We start from the raw sequence: 13,372 nt of genomic DNA, 5'->3' as shown, positions 1-13,372 counted from the left end.
AATGAGGGCTCCATCGTATATTTCATTTAGACTCTACGCTGCGTATCCGTATATGGATGCCGGGTTAAAGCTCCCGTCTCCCATCCCGTTGCGTTGCGCCGCTTTCCCGCAAATCCTGAAACCTTAAGCCCCTCACTCGTAGTAAGTTAGTAAAATAGATATTTTACACTGTCCGTACCAGCATTACAATAATGAGCACGCATCAATGATAGTTACTGATTGTATTAGTAATCAAGCTCTAGATCCTGAAGGAGAGTCTGAAGTGTATACAGAAAACTTGACCTCGCTAAGTGCGCCACTTGACCTCGTTACATAATCATGACCCCGACCTCTGTAACGTGCGGAACCGAAGCGGTGGCTAGTCGGCGGCGACACGTAGGGGTAGTTGTTTGGGAAGCCGTATGGGTGGGCTTGACTATCTTGCTTGAATAGCGAGCTCGTAGGCTACAGGGTTATTGCGAGGATATCACAGATATGGTACTTAGTATACTAAGAAGATTGTATGAGGCATGCAGTAACTCTTGTGTATATTCCTGTAGGAGCAAAACAAATCGCTGGCTCCTTTGATGGGGAGCCAGCATCTAGCTATTCTATATAGACAATGGGTGGATACCCTCCTCCCATTCCACAAGCGAGGATAGCCGGAGTGATACCTCAGCGGCGCCTCATTGCCAAGGAAGAGTAATCTGCTGACCTCATATAGAAGCAGGGTTCTCATATCCATCAATCAGATCTTCCTATGATATATCCAAATGATGTCATAGAGTGGTTGAAAACCAGTTCAGATGGGATGAAATCATCCGCATGGAAGCAATGAGCTGTGTGAAACTGTAACAGGGCCTTGGCACAGCTGGGAGCATGACAATGTCCTCCTCTTTAAGGGCATAGTCTCTATGTTCTCAAGATTACCAGATTAGGAATTATCTTTGTTGTATAACAACAGTTGTCAATTGATTGACAGTATATATGCTGTGTGTGATACAAAGAAATAGATGAGTTTTTCTGCTAACTGTATAGATCTTTCTTTTCTCATCATCATTCAAATCAAATACATGATAAGTGAGTTTCTTATATATTAATTTGAAATGTGGAAAATATAGTTAATAAGTAACTTGTAGATCTTTCAATATATTTCATTCTATGTATAAAATTCTCTGTAAAAGTGATATGTTTTAGAGACAAAGCTAACAGTAGTAGCAGAATTTTTTCAAAAAGATCTTCTCTCTCTGTGATACATTTTTCTCTCCTCTCTCTCATCTGTAATAGTGAGTGCATGAGAGTATCATTCTTGAAGAACAGTAGAGAGCTTATTCTGACATTTTCTAGTGAGTAATAAATGTCTTTGTGATGCAGTGACAGTCTCTATAATCACTAAGAAAGTCAGATTGAAGACAGAGACAGCAGTATCAATGAGCTGTGAGAGTATTACTCTTATTATCACATCTTCTTCTGTAGGCTACTGGGGCAAAAGAGCTCAATCACCATCAGCACACTGCTGGTAGAAGGGCCGACCAACCGCGGGACTCTCAACACCCCCTCTCAGACCAGCTATCACAGAGTACAATACTTCTCCTCAGTGGCTCTCTTCAGTGGCCTCTTCACAATGACTTCTTTTAATAATGAACTCAGTCAGTTCTAGAGCTCACAGGACTTCTAGAGCACACTTCTGAAATGTCTCTTGACACTGTTAAAATGTTCAAGGGTATTTGTTAGGAATTTTTAAGTTCATTCTGAGATTGAACTCATGCATGTTGACCACAGCAGGGCTCACACTTAACAGTCTCATAATCTGTAGACTACTGGGGCAAAAGAGCTCAATCATCACCAGCGCACTGCTGGTAGAAGAGCCGATCAACCGCGGGACTCTCAACATCTTCTTCTTCTACTTCTTTTGTAGCTGTAGTGATAGTTATCATATCTTGCAGTGAGATGTCATTTCTTCTGCTGATCAGTTCATTTATATTCAGTTCATCTCTCACTCTTCTTACTGCTGTTATAATATCATCCCTTCTCTCAGTTAATACAGTGATGTATAATCTCATGTGATCATTCAGAGAGAAACTCAGAGAGAGCTTGATTTCAGAGACAGTAACTCTGAGAAGTTTAATCTATAGTTTCTCTCTCACAGCATATCTGAGCTCTGCTCAGAATACTGCTGAGTTAAGTCTACAGAGTCTCACAGTTCTTTCATCTTCTCTCTGTGAGAAGGTTTCAGTATAATCTCTAATCAGTATTATCATCTGTCTGTGCTGTGCTAAGCAGCTGAAGAAGAGAAAGATTTTATATATCTATCTCTTCTTTCACTTCTATTATTTCTGTTATATCTGTAACAACAACTTCTGTCTCTCTGTAAGTATTATCTTATAGAAAGATATTATATCAGCTCTGATAAGAAGTTTAGATACTTAAGTAGTACAGAGTGAGAGTCTCAGAGCTTCAAGTATTAATAAATTCTATTAAGACTGAGAAGGTCTCTTTTACTTATCTGTAAAAGAAGATGAAAGTGTGAATCTTCAAGATAAAAAAACATCTCAGAATAACTGACTTTAAGAAGAAGTTAGTCAGTACTGCTATTGAAAGCACTGCAGAGATTAATCACTGATTGAAGAGAATCTCACTTCAATTGAAGCAGATGACTGAGATACTTTATAAGTTAATAAGTTAATATTTTATATATTTCTTCTACTCTTCTGCAGCACTGCAGTGCTAACTTCTTAGTAGATAAAGATATCAGTGCTGAAGACTTCAACAGTGAAGAATGAGTTTGATAAGAATATGATTATTAATGAGTAGACTCTGAGATTTCTTCTTTTTACTTTTTCAGTGAGCTGCAGTTGTGGTTCGGAAGAACGTACGACCGTCGGATAATAACGCGGCCGCTTCCGAACTACTAGCGTACGCGTACAAATGTAAAGGGGCCCTAGCGGCCGCTAATTAATTTAGTGTATGAGATTCAATATATAAGAAGCCGGCGTACGCCTGTAATCATACACTGGCTTAAGCAACCTTTGAATCACATCTGGTAGCATGTCTAAAAACTGGTGAGAAGTGCAGGCTCCTCCAGGGTGTGATAATTTCATCTATGAAGTGATTCATAGTTATCATGCCAGTGTGGTCCTAGAACATCTCAAAAGATAGTGTATGAAGAGTGGTGAGTGGAAGAGCATTTGATTGATGCTGCTGCTTTGCTTGTTGAGGAAAAACTCCACACTCAGGCGAATGCCACGTATGCAAACAGATGAGATGTGAGAAAAGGAATGAAAGTGATGAACCAGATTCAAAGGAGACCACTCTTCACTCAAAGAGATAAAAGAGAGGAATGGCCACCACCGGAGTCATACAATGATAACAGAAATCATATAATGATATAGCAATAGAATGATATAGCAATATAACAATACAGCAATATAGTGATATAATGATAGACATCATACAATCAATCAGAAATCACTGAAATGAATATCTTCTCTAGCTGATATAAACAACACCCTTCTCTGCTACCTGAACTGGAAGATATGCAGAACCTCTCAGAGGGTTTACTCAAAGCAGTAAGAAAAGCAGCTGAAACTGCTGAATCAGAATCAAAGCTCTGTATGTGTACAAGAATTCTAAACAAGATTGAGGCCTTGTATACACAGTGACAGGCTGAGATGAAGACTAAACAACAATTGATATTCACTGCAGATCAAGTATTCACTATGAAGAGCTTCACTGATGTAATTATCATTATCAATAAGAATAGAGAAAACCAGATCTTAGATCTACAGCAGAAGATTAAATGTTTATATAGATAGATAACTACACTGAATCTGAAGATTTTATCATGATTATTCATGATCTTTTCAGAAGTGTACATCTCATCAAAGATCACTGCACAGAATGAGAATCTGAGTATAAAATATATCAAGTCAGAAGATCTGCTGAAGTTATTAAGCTTCAATAATAACTGAAAAAATGATGCTGTAATCAGCTGACTAAGTCAGATATAATCATATTATCAGATTGAATGTGAACTCACAGACAGATAGTCAATGAAATTTCAACAAGTCTTAAGATCTACTGTGTTTCTATATGAAAAAGTGAAGTCATTATGAATGACTGATGAAAAGATAAATCTCACAGACTTGAAGTGATATTCATTCTCATAAATATGAAATAAGTTTTTCAAGTGAATCTTACACAACTTTAAGAAAATGAATATATAAGATAAGTGTTATAAATGCTTCACTAAGTGTAGATAAGTGAGTGATCTTACATCATACTTTACACACTTTAGCTTACACTATCTTGTGTTGAATGAAGAGCTTTCAACATCTTTCTATTTACAGATCTTTATTCATGATCTTACATCTGAGTTGAGAGTGAAATGAAAATACTTAACCTCACAGTCAGACACAGTGAAGAAAGCATATAACATTCTCATTATATGAGAACAAGTGAGTCAATTGCAATAGAAAATACTACAATTGAGTATATCTCAGTGAAGAATGAGTAATCAGACTTCTATGACACAAGTCACATACTCAGACACAATGAATCTAGATCTGAATGTCATTGTTAAAGCACTGAATTCTCTGAAAAAGAAATCCTCTGAGTGAAAATCTTGATATCACAAGTATCAAGCTTGTTTCAACTGTGAATGTCAAAATCATAGTGCAAAAGATTGTATTTAGCATACACAGTTAAAAAACTAGCAGGATCAGTGAGCTCAGAGACACTTGCTGATATTCTATGAAAAGTCTTCAAAGTGAAAGAGATGCTCATGTTAGATGATTCTCTGAATTCTGTGAATACAAAGAAGAAGCAGGCTTCTGACTGAGATGTAAGTGAGAATGAAGTAGACACTCATCTCAATGCCTTGAGGTCTGAAATGTTAATGTATAAGAGGCACTTGAATAAGAATTGAGAGATGGCTGCAAAAGTATTAGCAGATACAGAAGCTTTGATGCAATATATTGATGATTATATAATCTGAAGATTGAAAGAGGTCTGCTGAGTAAAGAATCTTCAATGTATAAGATTATCTGATAACTGATATTTGATATCATCTGTAAAAGTAAGAGTTCTCTTGCACTTCAGAGAATGATCTTGCTATATTTAAGCATGAGAGCTGCAGAATGTGAAATATAATCTTATTCTTAAACTTGATTGATTTCAAAGGTTTAATCTGCAGATTCAATGATGTACATGTCATATGCAGTTGACTGATAGAAAGAAAATGATTTATACAATTCTATCAACTGATATGAGAAGAACATTTCATATCTCTGATATAGAAGAGTTAAATCTGCTTACACATTAACAAGTAAAGAGAATGATTTGCAAGACCTCATCTGAAAGCATTCTGTATATCATACAGAACTCAGAAGTGAAGGAAACCAAGATAAAAGATATGTAGAAGAATAAGTGTATGAAGAAGCTTCTGAAGAAGTATGAGAAGATCTTCTGAACAGATCTTTCATCAGAATTGCTGCTGAAACAAGGATTTGTACATGAGATTGACACAGAGAATGCAAAACCAGTCAATCAGAATGTGTATTCTCTGTCATAAACATATCTTGAAGAACAGAAGTGTCAGATCACAGACCTTCTAGAATATAATCTCATATAATTCTCATTAAGTGCGTGAGGCTTTCCAGTTCTATTCATGAAAAAGGCGGGTGAAGAGTGATGAATGTGTATTGATTATTAAGCACTTAACAAGCTTATGATCAAGAATGAATATTCACTGTTATGAATTCAACAACAGTTGAATACAGTTGAAAATGCCTGATATCTATTAAAGATTGATCTTCTCTCAGAATACTGGCAGATCTGTGTAGATGAACTGTCAGTTCTGTGAACTGTGTTTAATATATAATGAGAGAAGTTTGAATTTCTAGCAATGTCATTCAGTCTGATAAATGCACTTATCATCTTTCAAATGATGATGAATACAATTCTTTATAAATAGAATAAAATCTCATGTCTTGTATATCTTAATAACATTCTAGTCTTTTCAAACTCATATAATGAACATCTGAAGTATCTTGATAAAGTGCTTATAACTCTGACAGAGTATAAGCTCTATATCAAATCAATCAAGTGTGTGTTTGAAATGAAAGAGTTGAAGTTTGTGAGACATATAGTGAGTGATGACTGTATACATCTCATTCTGAAGAAATTGAATGTCATAGTGAATTGATCACAGCTGAGAAATGTACATTATGTACAACAGTTTCTTAAATTGATCTCATATTACTGCAGGTTCATCAAGGATTTTACACAAATATCTGTATCACTCTTGAATCTCTTAAGAGAAACAGATGCAAATCTGTGAAAGAAGAAGTTTTATTCAATTATCTGAAATGCTGCATGCAAAGAGGCTTTTCTCACACTGAGAAAATGTGTAACAACATTCTCAGTGCTTATTCAACCAGATTGTAATAAACCTTTCTACATCAAGATGAACACATCTGAATAAGCTATCAGAGACACTCTTCTACAGATGAGTAAGAACAGCAAGCTGCATCTGATGGCATATGATGGTAGAAAACTATCAGGTGCTGAGCTCAATTACTCAGTATATGAAAAGGAATTGCTAGTGATCAAGTACACACTGATGTTGTGAGATAGATATATTAACAACAGACATATGACAATGATGATCACAGATCATGAAAGCCTCATCTATCTACAATTAATGATAAAACCTTTCAAACATTTAGCATGTTGAATCTCAGAGTTTCAAGTGTATAATCTTCATATCAAATACTGAAAGAAATTGAATGCAGTGATACTGAATGCAATTAGTTACAGATCTGATTTCATGAGTGAGAATTCTGTGAACCAGACACAAGAGATGTTTGTGTTAAATATGCTGAGAGAATGCAAGGAATCAGAATGAGTGAATACTATGATCTCTCACTTGAAGAATGACAAGATATTGAATGATAAGTGTCTTGTGAAAGTAGTAGAAGAGATGCTTCTGAACTTCAAGCTGAGAAAATTGAAAAACAATGTTATGCTTTACTGCAATCTAGAATATGCAGAAGCTCTCTATCTAGAATCTCTATTTCAATGTGACTTGATGACTCACATGCACAAAGAATTCAGTCACTTAGAAAGCTCTGAACTCATGAGTGTACTTGAATCAAGAGTGTACTGACTAAGCATAGCTGAGAACATTCAGACATATGCTCACAAGTGCCTGAATTGCCAGATTACAAAAGAATCTAAGAAAGGGTTAGAACATGAAGAAGCACAATATCAGATAAAGTATATGATACAATCATTTAAATGATGAGAGATGAACCTCATAGACATATTGCTGTAAATGTCAAATGAAAATTGATGAATAATCACTGCTATTGATTATGCTACTGACTGGTCAGTCACAAAAGCAGTTTCAGAGATGATAGAGAAGGTGATGATGAAGTTTCTATATGATGAGATCTATATCAACTATGAAATACCACATGAGATTTTAACTGATAACAGTGTGAACCTTGTAGGAGAAGTGATGAGGCATTTTATGAGCCAGTTACAGACAAGACATTGTAGAACAATATCATATCATCTGTGAACAAATAGAAAGATGAAACACTTAAATGAAATCTTGAGCAACATGCTGATGAAATATCTAGTGAGTAAGTCTACAAGACTATGAGATGAATATCTCAGGCAGGCACTATTGATCACATGAATTTGACAGCATGCAGTCTTTAAGCATTCATCATTCTATCTGTTGTATGAATTGCATCTGCGCATTCTGAAGAATGCTTCAGAAAAGATAAGAGAGAAAGCAGTTATAGATGCAACAGTAGCAGTTACAGACACAACAGTCACAGATGCAGAATCAAGATTGAAAGAGATCAGTCACACACATACAAAAGCTAATGAGTTACTTCTGAACTGAGTAATTCAATTGAAAAGAATACAAGACTCACTTGTTAAGAAATCAAGTCTCAAGATGAGAACATGAGTTCTTATACACAATGAGAGTTCTGAGAAGTTTCAATCTAGGTGATTTAAGCTATATAAGATACTCAAATCACATTCTCTGAGAATATATGCATTGAAAGAATCAGAGAGACAGATCTTACACAACTTAATCAATGATTCATAACTTATGAAAGTAAAGATGCAAGACCTGAGTGAATTATGATTATCTGCAGCATTATTATCAGTGTTGAAAAAGAAGAGACTTACAATTGAAAAGTCTCACAAAGTAAGAGAAATCATAGACACTTATGAATCAGATGATCTCACTTATTTCAATCTTTTCACAATTACAAGGAAAGAATGAGAAGAAATGAAGAAATCAGATGAATATCACACTTCAATAAGTGATGAGACTATAGCTGATTGTATGATAATGTATTATAGACAGCAGATGCAACATAGCAAAGAGCAGTCTCAAAGCAGCAGACTTATACATGAGTCAGATTGCAGAAGAAAAAGAAATTCAGAGTTGAATTTAACTGTTTATATCAGTTCAATTGTGAAGATCACAGAGAATGAACTATCTGAAATATTCACAGACATATGAAACTAAGTCATCTCAATCTCTGAGAATACTCAGAGATTGAGTAAGATTAGTTTTGATGAGCTGTTCACTGTAGTGATCTGAGTGAGTGAAGAGAGACAGTATAATACATGAGACAGAATCACAAAAAGTTAGAAGCTGCTGAACCTAGTCACTGAACACTGTATCATATAGAGATTGTGTAAGAGTAGTGACTAGCAGATAAAGAAAAAGCATAAGAAAAGAGATAATGAATTGATCATTAACTGTAAGAATCAGCTGCAAAAGATAAATGTTATCATACACATCTCATTCATTTTCATACATCACATGTTTAATCTATTTCCAACATCACACCATCTGAAAAATGTCAAAAACAAAGGAAATCTCAAAACTCGAGATCTGCAAGAGATTCAAGAGCTGTAAGTCACTCTCACAACAACACTGTGCATGTCTCTGATTTCTCTATCACTCTGTGTACAACATTAATGTCATTTATCACAAGATTGGCTGAAATGCCAATATAGAAATGCGCATGCATACATGTAGAGAAATTGGAGAAGAGTATGAAACCCGCAGAATCAGAAGTCAGAGCAGAGAGGGCAGAGATGAAAGAAACAGAAGAAGGAGAAGATGCAGAACTGAATGAATAATAGCAGAAGTCACTCAGAGCTGAACACTTACAATCTGATGTGTGCACAACCTTTTCTGCAGAGAAGGGAGAGAAAGTGACAGAAGAAGCTTGAGAGCAGAAGAGAATAGTCTCAGCAGTGTTATCATCTTCAATCAGAATGACCTCTGACATCAGAGCAACTAAGAACTATTGTTAGTGTATGAAAATCACAAAATCAGAGATGAGAACAGTTACTGAATGAACATCTGCTGACCTTAGAGTTGTACATGCAATTACAACACACACAAGGCTTCTCAGAAAGAGAGAGAGAGACACAGAGAAATGCAGGAAGCAGAATGCAGTGTGTGAACAGCTCATTTCTATGACAACATCTCAGACAAGGCATACAAGCCTCACACTCACAGATATAAAAGAGTATGACATTCACATTTCTGTTTCTGAAAACACAGATATTCTTCACCTGCATCATGAAGTCAGATGACAACTGCCAGAGAATAGACTGATACAGATTAATCATTTCAAAGATATTAGTCAGAGCAGACATATCTGCAATATTGAATTTAATAATTGTGAAAAGTTTTTTAATGTCTGTGAATGCCATGACTTTGTGCACAGTAAAACTTATAACAATTTTCTCTAAGAATAGAAAAATCAGTGTCAGAAAGAAAAGATGAAAAGAAAAAGACTTACAATCTCAATACTGTTGAGAAGAGAAGTGATTCTCTGATATGAATGAATAATTGTCTCACTATGAATATTTAAAACAAATGTAATAATCAGTGTCTGTGACTGAGCTTCAGATAGTTGTGTCATACACTGTCTTCATGCAATAAATCATTCTGAGAGTCAGTAAGAAGGGCAGAAGCATACACACTGAGAGATATGATTCATTAAGCCTATGCAATATCTCCTTGAAATGAGAAGAGCTAGTAATGAAAGCAGAGGTAGCAAAACCAGGGGTCACAGAAACAGGAGTAGCAGAAGCGGGAGAATCAGACACAGAGGCAAGTGTAGAAGATTGAGAAGTGACAGAGAAAGAGACAGAGAGAGGAGCAGCAGAGAAAGAAGCAGCAGAAGAAGCAAGAGAAAATGCAGAAGACTCAGTCACACATGATACAGATAATTTCTTCATTATCATATTCTTCAAGTTCTCAATCAAGAATGCAATATCAGGTTCACTATCATCAGCAGACATGAATCTGTCAACACATGAAGATTCTACATAAATAAAAACAAACATATCAGCATCTGCATTCACACAAAATCATGTCAGAAAACATGATCAGAAACCCGCTGAGAAGAGAAACAGTCAAGAGTATATGAGAAAGTAGAGAGAGTGTATAAGAAGGTGAAGAAGATGTGTCATTCATAATAGTACATTCTGACAATTGTTAGAAGATAAACAAGTCCTGGCCACATATGTTTCACAACATGTTACACTTACTGCTAATGAACTGCTCAGTATGAGCACTATGATGATACTTATTGTGAGAATGAGAGGTCATTGTCAGAAACATGTACAATATAATAGATGAATAGATGAAAAGAGTTAAACAGAAGAAGAAACAGAAATCTTGAATGAAATAGTGACATTCAATGATGATGATGATGAAGAAGATGATTGAAGAATGAGAAAAGTTAGTGAATAAGTGATGTAATATAGTAGAAGTTTCTTTGTGAGAGCATACACAGAACACTAGCTGGATCAGAAATAGGCCACACAATTGTGAAACACTAGTGGCGAGCTAATCCGCATGAAGCTAGGGTGAATGATATGGTCATGTGGGCGTGACTGAATCTGATGGGGGAGAATGTGGTTCAAAAGAATGTACAACTGTCAGATAATAACACAGCCGCTTCTGAACTACTAGCATATGCGTACAAATGTAAAGGGGCCCTAGCGGCCGCTAATTAATTTAGTGTACGAGATTCAATATATAAGAAGCCGGCGTACGCCTGTAATCGTACGCTGGCTTAAGCAACCTTTGAATCACACAGTCTCACTAAAATAGCAGCAGCTTACAGATTGATTAATATTAATCTTTTTTATTAATTTTAAATATCTCTTCTCTCTAACTGCTTCAGAAATTTTATACTTGTATAGTCTCATTAAACTTCTAAAAATTCTTTAGAAGAAAATAGAAGAAGAGTGCTACAGAGTCTATAAGATATCAGCTCATCACTGTGAGATTATCTCTAAAAAAAAACTCTTTGAGAAAAATGAGAAGTCTTAAGCAGTATTTCTTACTCAACATCTCTGATGTGTAATGAGATCATCTCTACTAGCTATCTTATAGATTACAATCTCTTTCTCAGTATTTTTCAAATACTCAAGCAGTTTTCATAAATTCTCTGACAATGAATAATCTTCTTATTTAACAAGATATTGAAGCTTACTGTAATATGTTCACTTATTCAATATTTTCTTCACAAGATATTCAGTATCACTCTCAATCTCAATATTATTCAGTCAAGACAGCTCTGTCTTAAAGTATTACTTATAGAGCTTTAAATAGAAAATGTGAAAAATAGAATGAATTGATTTCAATTCTGTGAGTAATTTCAACTTATATGTCTGCTTACTCATCACTCTTATTATTAGAAAAGATTCTAGTCATCACTTACTGAGCTTCTTACACAGTCTCATTATCTTGATATTCTTTGCTGAAAGTAGTACTTAATTCTCTATCAAGAACTTCATCAGAAGATGTTTTCAATTATAGTATTTTATCTATCACTTCTGAGTATAGTAGATGCTTTTCATCATCTTCTTATGAATTTTATTTAAAAGTTTCAATCTCACTTTTACTTCTAGTACTGAGAGATACTTCATTCTCTATATCTATCTAACATTCTGACTGTCTATCTCTCTCTTTGAAACATTGTCTGCAATGTCACTGAGTAATGAAGAATTATATTTATAATAAGCATAGAAAGAAGATATCTTTAAGATTGTATTCTTTACATTGTTATATATAAATTCAGTAGTCAGAAGATGTTTAAGTCAATCATTCTGATAATATAAATAGAACACTCAAAGATGCTGTTCTAGTGTCTGATTCTAATATTCAGTCTGATTATCAATCTGTGAATGAAATACAGTACTGAGAAGATGCTTTATTATAAGATGATAGTAAAAAGCTGATCAGTACTTGCTGATAAAGAGGGATTCTTAATCTGTTATCAATGATTTCAAAGTACTGTGATTATAAATGATGATATCTAAAAACAGATCAGTTAATTCAGAGGCTTTAATCTTTTTATAAGTAGAAATATATCTAGTCATCTTTATAAAGCAGTTAATAATGATTAAAATTGAGTCATATTCTTTAACTCTTGTCAACTTCAGCAGATCAACTATGAAATTCATCAATAGATTCTATCATAAGTTCTTTAAAATAGACAGTGATATCAACTTACTGTATTACTTATACTGTGAAATCTTTATTCTTTAACAGATATTATAAGTCTCAATATACTCTTTAATATCTGCTTAGAGCTTGTCTTAAGTATATTTATATTTTAGAAGCTTCTCAGTCTTCTCTAATCTGAAGTGTCTTATATGAGAATTATTATAATAAATTCTCAATAACTTCTGACACACTGCTCTGCTATAAGAGATAAAGACTGAATCATTCAGCAGTAGAAGTTCATATTCTTCTAGTTATCAGTAACTTGATTTCTTAACAGTATTATCTCACTCAGAGTCTGTCTCTTTCAAGTTCAAACTGAATTCTTTCTTCTTTAACTTCTGAATTCAAGCTGCAGTAGAGATGTCCTTCTTCTATAACTTATCAATGAATTTCAAAAGTAGTCAGATTGAAAGATTATAAATCATTTCATTCTTTATCAATTCAATGATTGTAAGATGTGACATGAGAAGCTCATAATCTTCAGTGTCAGTTCTCTGCAGAGACCTGAGTTCTCTTTCATCTTCTATACTGAGTTACACAGCTGTCTCTTCAGCACTGTTTCTGAGCTTTAGAGAATCTCAATTCTCTGCAGCCAGCTTCTTCTGCAGTGATGACAGAGATTCTTTTATAGAATTCTTCTTCATATTAACAATATTATAATCAGGCTGTCTAGACAGCATGTTAGTGAGATTAAGTTAATCTGAACAGTATTAAATATAGAAATCATACTCTGAAAGCAGCTCTGCTCATCTGGCTTGACATTCTATCAAGCTCTTTGTTATTAAGAAGTAATACAGATTTGTATAATCAATGAGAACT

At 34.7% G+C, this 13,372-nt stretch overlaps 1 protein-coding gene across 1 annotated transcript; it reads right to left on the bottom strand.

The window, feature by feature from the left end:
- Positions 1–8,894: 8,894 nt before the first annotated feature.
- Positions 8,895–9,741, bottom strand: BDCG_16406 (uncharacterized protein; the record flags this gene model as incomplete). The annotated part of the gene is made up of 3 exons (XM_045425647.1): positions 8,895–8,926; positions 9,191–9,319; positions 9,543–9,741. The coding sequence occupies 3 exons, from the start codon at positions 9,739–9,741 to the stop codon at positions 8,895–8,897; spliced, it is 360 nt and encodes a 119-aa protein (XP_045279703.1).
- Between the last annotated feature and the right edge of the window lie 3,631 nt (positions 9,742–13,372).

Source organism: Blastomyces dermatitidis (assembly GCF_000003525.1).
Source record: "Blastomyces dermatitidis ER-3 genomic scaffold supercont1.2, whole genome shotgun sequence".
Classification (NCBI taxonomy): Eukaryota; Fungi; Ascomycota; class Eurotiomycetes; order Onygenales; family Ajellomycetaceae; genus Blastomyces; species Blastomyces dermatitidis.
Note: the sequence above shows the minus strand (reverse complement) of the source record. Positions and strands in the feature narration are given on the sequence as shown.